Source organism: Trachinotus anak, unplaced genomic scaffold, assembly GCF_046630095.1.
Source record: "Trachinotus anak isolate AG129_WGS33_773 ecotype Australia unplaced genomic scaffold, CSIRO_AGI_Tana_v1 ptg000014l, whole genome shotgun sequence".
NCBI lineage: Eukaryota > Metazoa > Chordata > Actinopteri > Carangiformes > Carangidae > Trachinotus > Trachinotus anak.
In genome coordinates this window covers 12,316,868-12,335,680 of record NW_027273865.1, presented here as the reverse complement: position 1 = coordinate 12,335,680, position 18,813 = coordinate 12,316,868, and the positions used below count along the sequence as shown (strand labels likewise).

Sequence of the window (18,813 nt, the reverse complement as noted above, 5' to 3'; positions counted from 1 at the left end):
GTGGCACAAATGCACACGCATAAGCAGCTCACAAAGTGAATGGACAAGACCATACAGGTGCCATCTTTTTGAAGAGGTACATGTAAGGCTGGCACAACTGTTACAGCTATGTCATGAAAACTGACATCAACTTTAATTTAACTTTATGAATGATAGTTATCCTTAAATGACATTCAGTTAAAATTAAAATCTAAAAATTGAAACAGCCTTGCAACCTTAACAACTTGTTTACTATTGTAAACATGGTGATTATTGAATACTTATTTTAACTTTACTTAAACCTGGCCAATTTTGAGCCTAAACCTAACCAAACTTTTACTATACCATACTATAGCACATAATAAAAGGGTTAATTGCTTATTTTTCGACAGTGATCTATTTATTTTTTTAGAAAATATGTTATGGCTCAGGAGGTAGAGCAGGTTGTCCACTAATATATCAAAGTGTCCTTGAACCCCAAATTGCCCATGATGTGGCAAAGGTGTATGCAAGCATGTGATAGAGATGTGCTGAGGAGATAGCAAACGCTGTATGAATATGTGTGTGAATGGGTGAATGTGACTTGAAGCGTAAAGTGCTTTGAGTGGTCGTTAAAACTAGAAAAGCGCTATATAAATAGAGTCCATTATTTTTATACTGGTTCAAAATAAAATAGAAAACCGTATTTACAGCTCATTTCACCATGCAGGCTTTTACAGTGTGCCCTCACGCCCCAACATCTCAATGTAAATGGTTGCCTGATATATAAATGAATGAAAGTGAATATCAATCAGGCAACAGTAGCAGTGCCTAAGTAAGACAAATAGAGTATTTGAAGACACAATGGCTCCTATTGTTTTATCTGTCCAAATGTGCAAAAATAAATATTTCAATAATGTCACGAGTAAAACACTCAAAATATAAATGTATAGAAGAATGGTTTTCTAGTAAGCCCCCAGATTAAAAATAAACAGACAGTGGGAAAGGAAAGTTTCCCTCTATTTGAATGAAGTTTAAATAGTAGATTTGAGATGAATTACATGTCAGCCTCACTCTCTGATTTAATGTTCTCTATATATTTCAAGTAGGCCCAAATTTTATACGTCTTTAAATAGTGGAGAGACAGACAAGCTGTGACATATCTCTACTGTTTAAGGACTCTTACTCTCACTAGTTCAGGAAATGCTCCTATGGGTCATGTCAGAGGGTAGGGACAAAAAACTTACATGGTAATTCAGGTTGGGGAATTTAATGCATAAATGGCGTTTTTATAATTATCAAGTGTAATCTGATGTAACTTCCTCTCAAAGTTTTGATTTTTTTCAAAACTCAAAATCAGTGTTCAAACTGTGATCCAAATATAAATGGAACTGTCATTTATGTTTATTAATGTTGTTGTTTTTCATACACTGTACAAAGTTTGTTACATTAATAGAATACATAAACACTGAGGTAAAATAGGCCAGTGTTTTCAATTTTGTTTGAAAAATATTCATCTATCTATTCATCTATCTATTCAGTTGTCAATTCAGTTGTCTATGTGAATATATATCAGACATTACGTGGTGAAAAAAACTTCAAGTAATGTGCTGCATAACACAAATTTGTCACTCTGACATTTTTGGATACAGTATGTTACATATGAGGAAAATTAAAAAGAAAATATTACTGTTAATTTATGACAAAGTAGTATTTGAATAAAATATATTATAAGTCATAACATGTATTCTTCTTTTTTATTTATTTTTTGCTACCTGGCCATCAGGTGTTTCTTAGTGTTTTTCTCAGGCCTCAAAAGAATGATGAAACACTTTGGAGCAAAAATACAGAACAGTAAACCATAACTAGATGCAAGGATTGCAAAAATCTCCACAGCAACTGCATATTTTCCGGGAGAACTAACATAAGCAGGAACAAAGGCCACCCAGACAGCGCAGAAGATCAGCATGCTGAAGGTGATCAGTTTGGCCTCATTGAAGTTGTCAGGGAGTTTCCGAGCAAGAAAGGCCAGGAGGAGGCAGGTGCAGGCCAACAGGCCAATGTAGCCCAGTACAAGAGAGAAACCCACCACAGAGGCCATGGCACACTTCAGGGTGACCTTTAACCCTGGGATATTGAAGTCAGGTTGAGGCACTGGGGGGCTGAGCGATAGCCAAATAATACAGATGATAACCTTGATGAAAAAAAGTATTGCACAAAATCAGCTGTGTGTAAGTGAAATGGTGTAATGTGTGATAATTTTGTTATTAAAAAAGGGCATCTGCAACTCTGACCTGTATACAGGTGAAGAGGCAGACACTTCCTCTCTGTTGGCCTGGACCAAACCATTTCATCAAGGCTTCAGCACCAGGCCGAGCTGAACGAAATGCTGCAAGAACCACTATGGTTTTGACTTGGAGGCAGGAAACACAAAGTACAAAGCTGATCCCAAAAGCTGCCTGCTGGAACCGGCAATTCCAGACTGATGGACGACCAATGAACACCAGCGAGCACAGGAAGCAGAGCTTCAGCGACAGAAGGAGCAGAAAGCTCAGTTCTGAGTTGTTGGCTCGCACCTTAAAGTGAGAATTAGTCAAATATTTTTTGATTACATAATAAAGCAGAATCCTGTAAATATACTAATATAAATATTTTTCCAGAGTAAATATACTAATATAAACCAAAAAGGACTTTGTACAGACATTGTACAGTCTAGTCTCTATCATATTACTCTGGGTTCTTACCATTGGTGTTTGACGGTAGTAAACAAAAACCACAAACACAGCTGCGGTCACTGTGGCACCAGACAAAGCAACTGTAGTCAGGGTAATGCCCAAGGTTTCATTAAAGGAAAGGAAGTCCAGCTGGCGAGGGATGCAGGCAGTTCGTTCAGCATTGGACCAAAACTCAGATGGACAACGCTCACAGTGGGGGGAACCTGGGAGCGGAAAAAGGAGGATGGAGGGAAGGAAAATAAAACACTAAGGGGATATTTAAGGTTGCAAACATGAGTTTCTGTTACGTTACAGAGTAATTTCCTCACCAGTTTTATTGCTAAACTCCCCATCAGCACAAGGGATACAGTCAAAGCAGCAGACAGGTTCCCCTTTCCTGGTTGCCATCCGGGTACCTGGGCGGCAGCTCTCACTGCACACTGAAACAGGAACCTAAGCAACAAATAAAAGCAGATTTTCAAGTTCAAAATATTTTGTGAATTACAGTAAATATTTAATTCAGTACATATTTTGCTATTGGCCTGAATGAAGATTGTTCCTTTTTAATACCTGACTGGATCCTGTGCTCCATTGAATAGCTGACTCATTAAGATGGAGGTCAAACCCATCCACACGACCAACCAGAACAAGTTTTAGTTGCCCCTCAGGAGCGTTCTGCCAGTTGACAAGGTCATACTTTGCTGGAATGTCAGCCCCTTGGAAATAAAACATTTCACCCTGTGGTGTAGTGAAGTTCACATTGTTCAATTGCTGCAATACCTGAAAGCATCAAAATGTTGATATTGTAAAAATATTACTACACATAAAATTGCACTAGTACTGTTAATGTAAAAATAGATCAACAATTTTTAATTTGACAAATGCATCCGTTTAAGGTTATCAACCCTTTAGAAATTGGCAAATGCAGGTTGTGAAAGTCTACAGTGCATCTCATGCGAATGCTGAAATTGAGTTTTAATTTTAACAAATTATTAAGAACTATTTCTCTTGTGGATAAAATGAAATTGTGATAATTATGTTTACCTCAATGGGTTTGATATGTTTCGGATGGGAGCAGGTGGAGCTGTTGTTTCCAGGAGGGCTGTTGCTGTTGGGGCAGGAGAGAAGGTTGTGAAGGGCGTGGGCTGCAGCATAAACAGCAAGGTAGACATTATACGTCACCCTCAGCTGGGAGGTGTCAGTAAAGAGATTGTGCACTCCCTCCAGGGACTCTGTGCCATTGCAGAGTGGCAGAGAAGTCTTTTGAAGCAACCTGTTACCACGAGATGGTGAAGTGGCCTGTGACGAAAAAGATGAGGCCCCAGGACTACAACCAAACATTTTTTCCCAGAATTCTCTTAAGAATTTTTCGTCAGGACGACGAGATGGGTCCAGGTTTCTAAGATAATTTTCAAATCCAGGTATAGGTGAACTTCTAATGGCCACACCGAGAACACCACTTGCCACTTCAGCAGCTAAAGGATTTTGGAGAAGATCACCACTGGTGCTCCAAGCCTCACTGGCCAGAAATTGTCTGTCAGTCACCTAAGGATAGCATCACAACACGTTCAAAAGGTCATTTTAAAAAGCAATACTTTTTCTCAAATAATAATAATAATTCTGTTATTATTTAGAGATTCGAGATTTTTACTTTAGTCTCTCACATTTATTTTGGACAGTTGCAGAAACAGTTCCCTCACATCTGTATACCAGGTAAAGATCAGAATCACACGAGCAGTCGAGGCCTGAATAGTGAGTGCTGCTTGTCTGGCATCGTTTCTGATGTTTTCCCTTTGGAGAGTCTCTACAAATGCCAGACACACCCCTGCTCCCTGAGTCTCCTCCTGAAATATCTGACATACACAATTGAAAGGAACAAAACGATTAGATTAATAAAAAAGTATTTAAAACTTGATTTATGTAAATTTCTTATGTATATATCATAACATTTTTCTCACAACAGTTATTAAAACAAATGGATACACCTTTACTGCCATTAGGCCATAATCATTGTTTGCCACCACTGCTCCAATCCAGGTCCAGTTGAAGTGTATAGCAAGCTGGGCAATGGCCCGGGCCTGATAAATATCACTGGGCATGGTTCTGAAGAAGTTGGGAAATTGGCGCCTGTCACTTAAACAAGGGCAGCTAGCTGTGTAGCTCATCTAAAAGACAAAAAAAAACACATACAATGAAGTCTCATGCACATAACAATTTTCACCTTGGAGGCTTATGTTTTCTACTCTAAAAAGAACATGTTTTCTGCTGTTTACATCAAATATGCTGCAGTTGACAGGAATTATGTAAACTCCTTTTGTTCGTATAACCCCAGTAATAGAAAGTGAAGAAGAAAAAAGGTAAGAATACAAAAATGAGCTACTATTTATGCACCAAAGTTCATGACAGTAGGTTAAAAAAAATGTAATAAATGTTGAACTACAGCAAGTTAAAACCCAATTTCAACAGTGAAAATCTGGTTTTTAAAATCAGATCTTTGTAAAATCTGGTTTTCAATTCTAATTTTCATTTAAAATTTCCTACATGTATCGAAATAACCATTAATAAATTTGGGGATTTTGATGAAACTTACTAAAGGTACAGAGAGTGGCCCAAGGATTCTTGAGAGTATCTGGGCTGTTATAGATGAATCACCACCAATGATCAAAGGAATAGGCAGATCACCTGATGACATTATAAAACATAGTGGAATTAAGTCATCTGTTAAATAAAAATTTTGCTTGGTTCTGTTTCAAACACAAAAATTGCAGCGTTTTTACTGTCATCATGGTATATCACTTATGTGTGTTTCTTGTTAACAGGGAAGAATGCACATAAAGGACATGCAAAGCTAGATTTAATACCTCTTCTTTGTCCAATTTCATCTCCATACCCAGCAGAATAGTCCGGCAGGGCTGCTGAATTACAGCTGGTGCTGTCTCCCCCAACCAGTGACAGTGCTGCCTGCAAAGCCCAAAGGGGTATGGCACAGCTGTCATGAATATGATAGCCCAGCTTCACACCTGGTAGCAGCGTTGTGCTATGATTGATTTCTTCCAGTGCAAACACCATAGCATACACGTACTGCAACGGAAGATTTTCCAAACTGAGACCACAGGTGAAAAGGAATGAGAGGAAATTTCAGTCAAAATACTGCTTAATGTGATTGTAAAGCTGTCATCAATACGCAATTGCAACAACATATTCTTGAACAAGAAATGTATATATCAACATGAAGGAACCACCAATACTTAACTTCATATGAAATATATAAGATACAGATAATAATGCTTCTTTTGTTTGTTAAACATATTCATATGTGTATTCATATATGTATTATGCAGTATTCACAGTAAACAGTGGAGTTCAGAATTTTACCCAGTGCAAGATTTATAGTGTGGCAGCTGAGTGAAGTCGTGGTCTATAGCTGGAGGCTTGTAATAAAGACTGAAGAGCCCACCAATGACTACATCTCCATGCTGGAACAGACCCTGGTCAATCGGTGCACCCCACTGAGAACAAGTCACTGTCTGAACCACCTGCAACCCCACCCTGAGCCCCAGCTGTCTGCCCACAAGCCCCACAAAGAGCAGGGATGGGGTTGAACAGGGCCACAGTGTGATGAGCCAGGAGAACCAAGACATGGATGCAGTTCTGGACACTTAAAATATATTGAAAAATACACTCAGTCAGATAACCTTTCATTGGAACAACATACATAAATAAGAGGTGCAGTAAATTCAATATCAATAAGCCTTAACAACTCCTGAAATGAAAAAGTTAAAATCCAGTTAAATCCCTCTTAATGTCATAGGAGTGAAGTAAATATTTCTACCTGTAAAATAATTTTAATGACAAAATGTATGTTACTGCAGGTACAACTTGCCCTGACAACTGACAAGGTATACCCACTCCTGCTCTGCACAGTATAGCTGCTCTGGGTATTTGTAACCGCTGTAAAGCCCATAGTGGATGTAACCAGGATGACGCTGCACTAAATCACTTCTCTGAAAAGTGAGGGCGAGACAAGAATAAAATAACTGAGTAATTGGTGTGTGATACACACACTAGAGTATTTACCTGGAGGGCAGTGACCACAGACATCCCAATAGAGTTAGACTTTCCTCTATAACATTTAGATGATAAATTAATCCTCAGTGACTCACAAAGATACAGGACCACACCTCTCACATCAGGGCCCATCTTGGCTGCCTAACCATACTGTTATTTCATTAAAGGTTCATTATGAATACCTTTTAGAAGATGTTTTTCAAAGAAAATGCACATGTCGCTGCAGTATTATTCATGTTTTGAAGGACAGAAGAGAATGTATTACATTGAATTACAAGATTACAGAGCATTAGATGCACACATGTCCAAGGAAGGAAAACTTTCAAGGGTCTGTGTGCATAGTCGAGTGGTTAGGGCGCATACCATTTGAGCGCAAGACGCTCTTAGCAGGCGGTCACCGGTTCGACTCCTGATCGGTCCGACTCTTTCCTCCATGTCATTCCCCTCTCTCTACCCCCTTTCCTGTCAGTCTCCACTGATCTCTAATAAAGGCTTTTTATGCCTAAAAAAAATAAAAATAAAAAAATAAATAAAAATAAAAATAAATTACCTGTAGGTGTGAATGGCGTGACTGGTTGACCTGTCCAGGTTTACCCTGCCCTCACCCAGTGTCAGCTGGGATTGGCTCCAGCCCCCCCATGACCCTATACAGATATGTGGTATGGAATGGATGGATGTTTTAATGTTTTGTATCCTGTGTGCAGTGGGTTTTATCTTGGAATTTTATTTTGTAATCTTCACCATTGTGTTGACGTCTCGCTGCTCCATGACTTTGCAGGCTGCATGGCTTTTTGCCTGCACCTCTGAGCATTTTAGTTTTAGAAAAATAATGGACAGCTGAATGGAGAACTTGGTCTTTCAAGGAAGCACAGCAGAGCATACACCAGGAAAAAGAGGGCCTCAGCTGAATAATTATGACAATGATCGAGAAACAGTCAAAGCTGGTGCCCAGCAGATGGCAGCTGACTCTATTTAAGTTCAGTAACTGTGGGCGTTCTGTCACAGTAAGGTGTGGAGGATTGGATGCCTGTTTATCCGGGTACCACGTGGCAGCTCAAGTTTAAAGGGTCCCGGGATAATCTAAAAAACTGGAATGGAAGGAGTAAGGACTGCTGGGAGCTCAGGAACTAACAGAAGCTAAGAAAGTTGATATTGTGGTAGGTGCACTAGCTGGGGAAATTAAATGCCAGGTTAGTGTCTTGGAAGACGACGAAAGAGGCCAGGTAAATTTTTTCTTTCATGTAGACTTTATGGAAATTGAACCCTGCCTCTAGTTTTAAGGTCACAATTTTTAGCTGCACAGAGAGACCAGGTGAAACAATGCCCTCATTTATCCTGAAGTTGCGAAAGATATATTTCAGGTTGCGGCAGCACCATCCACAAAACTCCCTCCTACTATGTTGCCCTGCAAGATATCATGGAGCAGATAAAATTGCAGATGGGAGGGCTCACCCAGGAACTGGAACTGATGAGAGAAATCAAACCACTGCTCCAGCCTGCTGCAGCTGCCCCAACACAAATGAGAAGGAAACAACAGCGACCAGCCCATATGCTAACAACTGGAGGTGAGTTGTTTTTGTTAAGGATGAACCCTGAACATACCCTTCATTATTGGTATGAATGTTGTGACTGCCTGTTGGAATGCCCTTTTTAAATGGCCTTTAAAGTCTGCTTTCCCCCCTCAACAGATGAAGGACCAAAGAGTTCGGAGAGACGCTTTTGCAACCGGCTGACGTATTGTGTCTACTGCAACAGATCCCCTCCAAAGAGTGAGGTGCTGGTGTGGGGTCACACTTGTGTGGCCAGGAGGAACAGACTATTGTGCCCTGGTAGAAGTACTGCCAGACAGTAGCAATGTGGGTGTAGCCAGTAGCAAGAAATGGCAGAGTCCCTGTGTGTGTTTGTAATCCACATCCCTACAGTCTGGCTGTAGGTCGGTACCTGAGTTTGTCCATAGAGGATGATGGTGTAGTTGAACTGACCTTGGTGGATGCCATAGATGCCCCTGGACAGCAGCAGCTGCCAAGGGAGGTGAACGACTACTAAAAAAATCTGATCTGTCAGGACAACAAAAAGAGGAGCAGAGTACTCTGCTCTTCAAGTGGGAAAAAGTGTTAGACATGATGAGGATGAGGGTGACGGACCTGGTTTAGCGCTGTATCCACACTGGTGCTGCAGCACCCATCAGGGAGGCATCAACCCCCACAGGGGTACATGTTGTATATATTCCTTGGTATCACATGGTTGCAACACTTCTCTGTACCTTACCTATATAAGGCTAAACTATAGTCTAAGCCTATATAAGTGAAGACTCTATTGGTCGCTAACATCTGGTCAGTGTCTCATGCTCTCACCTAATTGATATTACATGTGTCTTGTCCTTTAAGCTAAGGCTAGAATACCAATAAAATAATGAGGCTGAAAGTCCCTGAAAAACAGTACCAAATAATCTTAGCTTGAATATGGGAATGAAGAGAGGGACTTTGGAGGTTGCAGATGGAAGGGATTGAAAACTGTCCATACAAGGAAGGGGACTGTGGCACCTCTTCAGCGGCTGAGGGGATGGTCCTGCTGTGCCGCTGATGTCTGAGGTGCTGTCAATCCTCCACTTGGGCCTTTGACACAGAACACTGGCAGTTACTGACCTTATACAGTCAACACCCAATTCTTCGAATTTCCCCCCCAGAATCAGGTACTCACTTAAAAGGGCAGGGTGTCAAACCATCCAACTCTCTTTAATCAGACTCTATGAGACATTTTTTTAAATTATTATTTTTTTCTCACTTTTTATGCCTTTATTTAAAGGTACAGTGAGAGAGAGACAGGAAAGTTGGGGAGAGAGAGGGGATGACATGCAGCAAAGGGCAGCAGGTCGGATTTGAACCCTAGGCCGCTGCGCACTACAAGGTGAGCCACTGAGGCAACCTATGACATTTTTTTTATTTGTGTTTCCATGTGCCTGTGTTTAAGTGATGTTATGTGAATAAAGCTGGGTTTTCTCCTCTCGCGATATCAGTCCAATTAAAAATGGCAACAGAGTGTTGGGATGAGGATTTTGATTGCATCCACCGCAATAGCTATTGTAGTATTTAATTGAAGGAGACAAGGGCATCTGGTGCATGTAATTACAGAAAGGCAAACCCCTTATATCTGGCAGCTGCCACGTATTGGGGATTTGTTGGGTGATAGTATTCTGCAATGTCTTTAGATGTCATGTGATGTAAATACGGAAAAAGTGTTTCTATTTCACTTTTGTGAAACATTGCTTTGTGGAATAGCCCGAAAAACCACCTCATGCAAGTTAATTATTTTTTCTTCAACATTTGCAAGTTTTTTAAAAATTCACGTTTCTATTACTGGTTTTGTAGTTTGCAATTTCAAATTGCACATAAAGCAGGTTAATGGAAACGTGGCTTGTGTCACAGTAAGCAGTGGAGGATTGCCGGCTCCTTAGATGTCAGCGGCCCAGTAGGATGAGCCCTCAGCCCACCCACCAGGAAGTGTGCAAGGGTCGCCTTCTCCTATCGAGACAGTTCAATCCCCTTCTATCTGCAGCCTCCAAGTGACCAGTCCCCATCTTCATTCCCCATATTCAGGCTGAGAGACTTTTTGGGACTGTTTTTCATTGAGTTTTAGCTTTATTGTTTTATTGGTATTAGTTTAATTTGGACTTATTGTAGCTTTATTGCTCTTTTAGTATTTTGGCTTGTTTCATCTAGGCCTGGTCTCTTTGGTTTTAAATCCTTGTAATACATATTGAAAATGGTTCTTGGTTCCTGTTTCTTCCTTCTGTGGATACTGCAGTATTTGCTCTTGCACCTGATTTTAAAGAACTTCATTATACATACAACATCTTCCATAAAACCCTCTCACATCACATTAGCATACAATAATGATTAAAAAAAAGTTTGGTAAAGAAACTAAATGTGCTTGCTGGTGCTGTCAGTTGTGTTCATGCTGTGCAAAATCAGGTGCTTTCAAGGAGGACACTGCAGTGTCAACCATGAATTTGCTGATCTGCTTAGGTACACCTTTTACACTGAACATTAACCAAAGTACTAATTTTATATAAGAGTGCATACAAAATGAGATAGATTTAAGGAGCAAACCATTGTTTTCTCTCAAAATGCTGATCATAGTGTCAAAATGCAGACTCATTGGGCCTTGGACAACCCTGGTTCAAAGGGACAAAGGTTCATCTCATCTCAGATGATTAACTTACATCAAATATAATTTATGGGGGTTATGTGAGGAGGCACTGATGAGCCACAGGTGTGCAATTCCTCATCTCCATTATTGTTCATTTCACGAGCAATTACATCCAATTATGCACTGACAGCAAGATGGCACAGAGGGGGAAAAGGAGGCTGTGTGCATGTTTGTTGTTTTCATGATGTTATAGATCAAAGGCCTCAATTTGCAGGCCACATTAAAAATGTACATCAGACAAATTACAAAATTGTAGCAGCTGTATGCAGATCAGTCGTATCAATCTTTGGAACAGACTGAATTTTGTAGTCACTCAAAAAACAAAGGAGGCTATTTCTGGTATAATCCCACTGTGACTGGTCCAGTATCTGCATTATAGTCAACAACCATAAGTGAAAAAGATGATTTAATCTAGAGGAGGAATAACATGAACTTTCTGTGATGCCATCATTAATGTGGTGACTGTGACAGCATTGATGCCTGTGTTAATTTTCTTTGTCAGATTTGGATATGAAATGGGGTTTGGAAAAATATGACATTAACATACTTCTATCCAACCATCTCATGGTGAAAGCGAAAGAGCTGTGTAGTAATTAAGCCATTACATTTTAGTCCCTGGTGACAAATCATCACATTATCAATCATCACATATCACATTTTATCATATTATGACACACTGCAATCCATCATACACCATATAATATAAAAGTGAAATCATTTTCTTTGTGATGAGGTAACATGACTGCAGAGTGTGATTTCATTGGTAGTATGAAGTATGAAGATTTTTTCAATTCAGACTCCTTCTGCATTGAGAATGGTAAGTTAAAGTGTGCACTCAGAGAGGAAATGGCAGAATTCAGCCAGACTATTGTAGAGAAAGGCCATGTTCAGCACACCCTGATTGGCCTAAAACAAAAGTTAAGTAAGCCAACAACTCTTCTCCACACCCACCTGCCTCCCTGATGGGAGTAGGTAAGGGAGGGGTGTGTATGTGACATGCAGGGTTGGATATTATCCACTCTAGTCCTTTATAGATGTTCTTTCATTTCTCCATATACATTTTATTTTCTGCAACCTGAAGGGAAATTTCTGTGAAAAAGTCTGTGAAAATAACCCTGGTGTCCCTCTTCATGCCTTTATAGTACAGTGTCATTACATATCAGTTTTTATATGGTTCCAGGGACATTGTATCAGGCAGTGACATGAACATACAATTGATATACTCTTGGTGAGAGATATACTATGCCTACACGGTGAAAGCAACATGCCATTGCAGCAGAGGCTTATGTCAATAAGAATACAGAGCAGTAGGCATTCAAACAGCAGTGAAATGTCTAAACAAAACCTTGGTCACTCTTGTGACTAATTTTCTAGCTAAGAAGAAGACTGCATTTATTTTTTATCTGTGAAAATCATTTTTTCTGAACATGGTCAGAATGAAATTACTCTATAAATTAATGGTGCTTTGTTAAGTCTTAGCTAATCACTTTCTCCACATTTTCTTTGGTGTGACAACATGGTTGCCTATATACAAACTGTTAAATCTTTACACACAGATTCACTTCATTACTAATTTGCATTTGGACATAATCCGATCTCTAGATGTTAGGCTACAGAGTAGATCAAGGATCAATGCAAAGTAATAAGGTTACCATATGTGAGACAGAAGAAGTTACTGTATGTTATTATTAAAGCAAATACATGTGGGGAAAGAATAAGGTGTTGCACAGCTGCACAACCTTGCTGAGAGACACAGAGAGAAGCCTCAGAGCACCATTAGATGGGATTATACTTCCATCTAGTGGTCATTATTGGGTAAATGCAGTTTACGGAAAACAATGTCCGAGTAGTCAGTCCTTACAATCACAACATCAACCTATCTTTAAATTGTTTCATGTATTAACTTATGTCAAGTAATGGGTAGCAGATTTTAAGGTCCCTTACTGCTGTAATTTTTGAGATCTACATTAACTATTGTGATTAGTCATTCTGAGGACCCTGTTTTTGAATAACAGTTATACATGTTTTAACCATGTAAAAACAAAACACATGACACTGACTCACGAGAAAGCTAAATCTTTATTATTTACTTTGAATGAATGCATGTATATAGTGCAATAAAAGAGCATAGAATGGTACATAAGCTCTATAATCTTCAACAACTCATCTATTAATGTAATGTCGTGTTCATCAAAATATTCTGCTTTCCAAGAAACTGGAGGAGAACATCATTCAGTTGATATACAGTATTAAATCAAAACACAGGCAAAGAGAACAATTACTACATTACATTACAACACATTAATACAAAGTAAAAAAAAAAATTAGGGAGCAGTATTGCATTTACATTTTTTTTTTTCTTCAATGGATGATGTTATAATATCATTTAATGATGTCTAAGCACAGCAGACACATTCTTACTTATTCAGCTACCACTAAAAGTTACAATCATGAGTGGCACATTAAGAATGAACATTATTTAAATAAAACAAATTAATATAACACGTACAGGTGAAAAGTTGCACACACATGGATATATGCTGTGGCAACAAAAACTATCTAGCCATCAGATATTTCTTAGTGTTTTTCTCAGGCCTCAAAAGAATAATGAAACATTTTGGAGCAAAAATACAGAACAGTAAACCATAGCTAGAGGCAAGAATTGCAAAAATTTCCACAGCGACAACATACTTCCCAGGAGAGCTAACGTAAGCAGGGACAAAGGCCACCCAGACAGCGCAGAAGATCAGCATGCTGAAGGTGATCAGTTTGGCCTCATTGAAGTTGTCTGGGAGTTTCCGAGCAAGAAAGGCCAGAAGGAGGCAGGTGCAGGCCAACAGGCCAATGTAGCCCAGTACAAGAGTGAAACCCACCACAGAGTCCATGGCGCACTTCAGGGTGACCATTGACCCTTGGAAACCCAGATCTTGTTGAGGCACTGGGGGGCTGAGGGACAGCCATATGGCACAGATGATAACCTGTATGAAAAGTATTGTTCAATATCAAGTGCAATTGCTCAAAAATGTATAAAACATTTTCTGTAACAACTTGTAATACAACCTGCAATTTACAGTGTAATTTTGTTGTATGAATCAAATACGAATAAAATACTTACCAGTTTTGAGGGGTACTGAAATGTAGACACAGAGGAAGACAACTAAACTATGGGGAAAAGCAGAGTAACATTTGTGCATTTTCTTCCATTCAACCTACATTAAAGTACCAGTAACATCTAGTAAGTACTTTATTGGTACATGATTCATACAACAAAATTAATTACTTGTAAACTGCAGGTTGCAATATTAAATGTGACCAAGTGTCTTCACAATTATATTAACAAAACAAAATTCACACCTGTATACAAGTAAAGAGGCAGACACTTCCTCTCTGTTGGCCTGGACCAAACCACTTGACCAAGGCTTCAGCACCAGGCCGAGCTGAACGAAAAACAGCCAGAACCACCATGGTTTTTACCAGGAGGCAGGAAACACAAAGTACAAAGCTGATCCCAAAAGCTGCCTGCTGGAACCGACAAGTCCAGACTGATGGACGACCAATGAACACCAGCGAGCACAGGAAGCAAAGCTTCAGTGACAAAAGAAGCAGAAAGCTCAGTTCTGAGTTGTTGGCTCGCACCTATAGGTGAATCAGTTTAACAGAAAGAATGAAATGTGAACAAAAGAATGGATACAACAAACTGTTACATAAAGCTCAGAACTTACCATAGGTGTTTGACGGTAGTAAACAAAAACCACAAACACAGCTGTGGTCACTGTAGCACCAGACACAGCTGCTGTAGTCAGGGTAATGCCCAAGGTTTCATTAAAGGAAAGGAAGTCCAGCTGGCGAGGGATGCAGGCAGTTCGTTCAGCATTGGACCAGAACTCAGATGGACAACGCTCACAGTGGGGGGAACCTGGGAGAGGAAAAAGGAGGATGGAGGGAAGGAAAATAAAACACTAAGGGGATATTTAAGGTTGCAAACATGAGTTTCTGTTACGTTACAGAGTAATTTCCTCACCAGTTTTATTGCTAAACTCCCCTTCAGCACAAGGGATACAGTCAAAGCAGCAGACAGGTTCCCCTTTCCTGGTTGCCATCCGGGTACCTGGGCGGCAGCTCTCACTGCACACTGAAACAGGAACCTAAACAAAGAGCCAAATAACATCAATCAGGTGAACTGACTGACAAAGTAATTTATTTCAACATCAAATTTCTTAGTAGCCTTGAAACCACTTGTTGATCTAACTACCTGACTGGATCCTGTGCTCCACTGAATAGCTGATTCGTTAAGGTGGACATCAAACCCATTCACGCGACCAATCACAATAAGTTTTAGTTGCCCCTCAGGGGTGTTCTGCCAGTTAACGAGGTCATACTGTGCTGGAATGTCGGCTCCTTGGAAATAAAACTTTTCCCCTTGTGGTGTGGTGACGTTCACTTTGTTCAGTTGCTGCAACAGCTGAAAGTAAAAAATGTTGAAGAAACATTTTTTTAAAAATGTATACAAAAAATGCCCTTAAAACATTAAGTTTAACAAAATATTAAGAACTATTGCTCTTATGGATAAGATGAAACACTGATAATCATATTTACCTCAATGGGTTTGATGTGGTTTGGAGAGGAGCAAGTGGAGCTATTGTCTCTGTTAGGGCAGGAGAGAAGACTGTGAAGAGCATGGGCTGCAGCATAAACAGCAAGGTAGACATTATATGCCACTCTTAGCTGGGAGGTGTCAGTAAAAGGATGCTGTACTCCCACCAGGGACTCGGTGCCACTGCATGGGGGTAGATAGGCTTTCTGAAGTGACTCCTTGGCAAGAGATGAAACATTTGCTGGATGGTCAGGCTTTGCTTTGAGTGGTGAAGAGGAATATGAAAACAAAGTTGTGTCCCCTGGACTGCATCCAAACTCCTTTTCCCAGAATTCTCTTAAGAATCCATCACCAGGCCGACGAAATGGGTGCAAATTTCTGAGGTACTTCTCAAAGCCAGGTATTGTTGAACTTTTAATGGCCACACCAAGAACACCACTTGCCACCTTTGAGATGGCAAGGTCTTGGAGAATATCATCACTGGTACTCCAGGCCTCACTGGCCAGAAATTGTCTGTCAGTCACCTACAGTAAGAGGTAAGTCTTCAAATAAATAAGCTATAAAAACACCCAACATTTTGTTTTCATGAAACAATAATGATAAACCCTTCAGTATATACAAATTTTCATGCCAGCTTCTCACATTTCTTTTGGCCAGTTCCAGAAATATTTTCTTTGCATCGGTATACCAGCAAAAGATCAGAATCACCCTGGTGGTGGAAGCTTGAATTGTGAGTGCTGTACGTCTGGCATCTCTCATAATAGTTTCTCTGTGAACAGTCTCTGTGAATTCCAAACACACCCCTTTCCCTTGAATCTCTTCCTGAAATACCTGAAAAACAGAGGTCAAAACAACAAATATGTCCATATATATATATATATATATATATATATATATATATATATATATATATGTATAGGTGAAATATGTATAACCATATTATAACAAAAACATACACCTGTATTGCCAAATGACCATAGTCATTGTTTACAATAACAGCTCCAATCCAAGTCCAGTGGAAGCGTATGGCCAGTCGTGCCATGGCCCGTGCTTGGTAAATATCACTGGGGATTGTTCTGAAGAAGTTAGGAAACTTAGGCCTGTCACTAAGACAGGGGCAGCTAGCCATGTAGCTGATCTGAAGGGCAGGCACAGAAATATTTTAGATTTTTTTGACAGTTTCTTACAGCCATTATAATTCTTTTTGTAATCAAAATGTTTTTTAAAAAAATGTATCATCCTGTTGATTTAGACTATAAAAAACTAATCAAAGGTTAATTTCCTAAGTTAATGAAACTCACGACTGGCACAGAGAGAGGTCCCAGAATCCTGGACAGAATTATGCCTGTTGTAGACGAGGAAGCACCAATGAGCAAAGGAATAAGCTGACTACCTGAGGAGAGCATAGACATATAATCCAATCTTTTAACACTATGATCATATCAAGTGGTGTATTCATGGATATAGTAAATGTTAAATGCAAACTAAATTATATCAAGTCATACTTGTTTCTTCAGGTTGTTCATAAAGTGCAGAACGAGGCATAGAAGCTGTGAGGCTGCAGCTGCGTGTCTCTCCTCCAACTAGTGACAGTGCAGCCTGCAGAGCCCAGGGGTATCGGCTACAGCCATCAACTATACGGTATCCCAGCTTCACTCCTGGCAGCAGGGTGCTGTTACGATTGATTTCCTCCACCGCAAAAGCCATGGCATACATATATTTTAATGACTCCAGATCTAACCTGAGACCAGAGCAGAAGAAAGGAAGAGTGAATGAGATAACCTACAATATCAGTCAGTGAAAAGTAGAAATAATCATCAACATAATATAAAAAACAAAAACAACATAACAAAAATGTCATACATGTGAACATAAATGTATTACACCTACATCTATTAAAATAAGTAGCCTATATCATAATCTGTTATAATAATAAAATAATATGAACAATATAATAATCGCCAGACTTGTAGTAAAAGTACGGTGCATGTGAATACCCAGAACAAGGTTCATAATGCGGCAGCTGGAGGAAGTCCATCTCTACAGGTGAAGGTATGTAATACAGATTAAAAATTCCACCAATAACCACATCTCCATCCTGTGAGAGGCTCTTGTTGGTTGGTGCACCCCACCGGGAGCACACTGATGCCTGTACCACCTCCACTCCAGTCTGCCTGCCCACTACACCGAGAAGCAGCAGGGAGAGGGCAGAGGAGGGCCACTGTGTGAGCAGCCAGGGCAACCGAGACATGGATACAGCTGCTCTGGACATTTAAAACATTTAGGTAACTGTTATCTGAGTCACAAAATATAAATAAACCAGAAGTGCAATAGATTCAGTCTAAGTAAAGCACAAATCACCTAAAACCTGCTTCATCAAACCAGACAACAGAATGCATTAAGCTTGGAAAAAATGCAGATACCCCATAGACAATGTTCAACAGTCCCTGTTAGCGAAGATAAAGCCCAAGAACTTCCACATGCCCAAATGTAACATCATCACACCATGTCAGTTTCCTGCAAAAATAAAGAACATTCACATGGTAAATTGTTAGGTCTAAAAAATTGGATCTAACATACCCCCCTCCCTGTTCTGCACGAGTGAGGTGTTGATGTGAGTATTTATCACAGGTGTAAAGCCTTTACAAGGAAGTAAAACTGATGACACATGCAGCACGCTACCCAAAATTATCCCTCTCTAGAGTGATGCTGGAAAAACAAACAAATGCTAGTGATTAGCCTGCATGAAGCTAGCAGTGGAGGGTGTATGTATGTGTGTATTGTATGTTTCTTTGGTAGAACAAAACCTGTACTCCAGTAAAAGTACTGTAACTAAAAACAAGCACTCAAGTAGAAGTAAAAGTAGTCATCAGAATAACTACCTCAGTGACCACACAAAAGTATCTACTCTACTTAAAAATGACTTTTGTAACAAACACCTTCAGAAGTAAAAGAAAAAGGAAGAAAAATACTCATATGTTTTCCCTCACTTCTTTTATTGTATGTGTTTATGACGTAATTTCAAGCCAGATGGTTTTCCTCTGGTTAATTAAGTGAAACAGTTTTGTGCCTGGTTTGTCTGGCCACAATATGATTTCAGTAGTAATGAATCCGACAAAAAAAACATCTCCTAACTCATAGTAATTACAGATCTCCTGTACTGATTAGCCTATAATGTGGTTTAACTTGATAAAATGCACTGTCTGTAAGCTACTGGAGGATGTCACATCTTTTCTGAACTAATGTCTGACATCAACAAGTAGAATTAGT

The 18,813-nt window shown here is 39.6% G+C and overlaps 2 protein-coding genes across 2 annotated transcripts; both read right to left on the bottom strand.

The window, feature by feature from the left end:
- Positions 1–1,437: 1,437 nt before the first annotated feature.
- On the bottom strand, positions 1,438–6,313 carry LOC139632419 (extracellular calcium-sensing receptor-like). Its single transcript, XM_071497339.1, has 12 exons — positions 6,048–6,313; positions 5,534–5,775; positions 5,263–5,354; positions 4,658–4,837; positions 4,337–4,525; positions 3,972–4,217; positions 3,717–3,932; positions 3,243–3,452; positions 3,002–3,125; positions 2,703–2,896; positions 2,253–2,534; positions 1,438–2,152 (listed from the first exon to the last, which is right to left on the bottom strand). The coding sequence occupies exons 1-12, from the start codon at positions 6,311–6,313 to the stop codon at positions 1,730–1,732; spliced, it is 2,664 nt and encodes an 887-aa protein (XP_071353440.1). The 3' UTR covers positions 1,438–1,729.
- Positions 6,314–13,196: 6,883 nt separating this feature from the next.
- Positions 13,197–17,794, bottom strand: LOC139632418 (extracellular calcium-sensing receptor-like). The gene is made up of 11 exons (XM_071497336.1): positions 17,541–17,794; positions 17,049–17,284; positions 16,854–16,936; positions 16,502–16,681; positions 16,186–16,374; positions 15,546–16,067; positions 15,202–15,411; positions 14,971–15,094; positions 14,672–14,865; positions 14,304–14,585; positions 13,197–13,927 (listed from the first exon to the last, which is right to left on the bottom strand). The coding sequence occupies exons 1-11, from the start codon at positions 17,792–17,794 to the stop codon at positions 13,505–13,507; spliced, it is 2,697 nt and encodes an 898-aa protein (XP_071353437.1). The 3' UTR covers positions 13,197–13,504.
- Between the last annotated feature and the right edge of the window lie 1,019 nt (positions 17,795–18,813).

Bases quoted from the DNA above. Each gene is read 5' to 3' on its own strand.
- LOC139632419 (XM_071497339.1), bottom strand. From the start codon at position 6,313: ATGTCTTGGTTCTCCTGGCTCATCACACTGTGGCCCTGTTCAACCCCA. The intron at 4,218-4,336 runs GTGAGAGACTAA...TGCTATCCTTAG, and splicing joins TGCAACTGTCCAAAATAAAT to GTGACTGACAGACAATTTCT. The intron at 3,453-3,716 runs GTAAACATAATT...TGATGCTTTCAG, and splicing joins AACATATCAAACCCATTGAG to GTATTGCAGCAATTGAACAA.
- LOC139632418 (XM_071497336.1), bottom strand. From the start codon at position 17,794: ATGTCTCGGTTGCCCTGGCTGCTCACACAGTGGCCCTCCTCTGCCCTC. The intron at 16,937-17,048 runs GTATGACTTGAT...TGCTCTCCTCAG, and splicing joins TGAACAACCTGAAGAAACAA to GTAGTCAGCTTATTCCTTTG. The intron at 15,095-15,201 runs GTAGTTAGATCA...CTCTTTGTTTAG, and splicing joins GGAGCACAGGATCCAGTCAG to GTTCCTGTTTCAGTGTGCAG.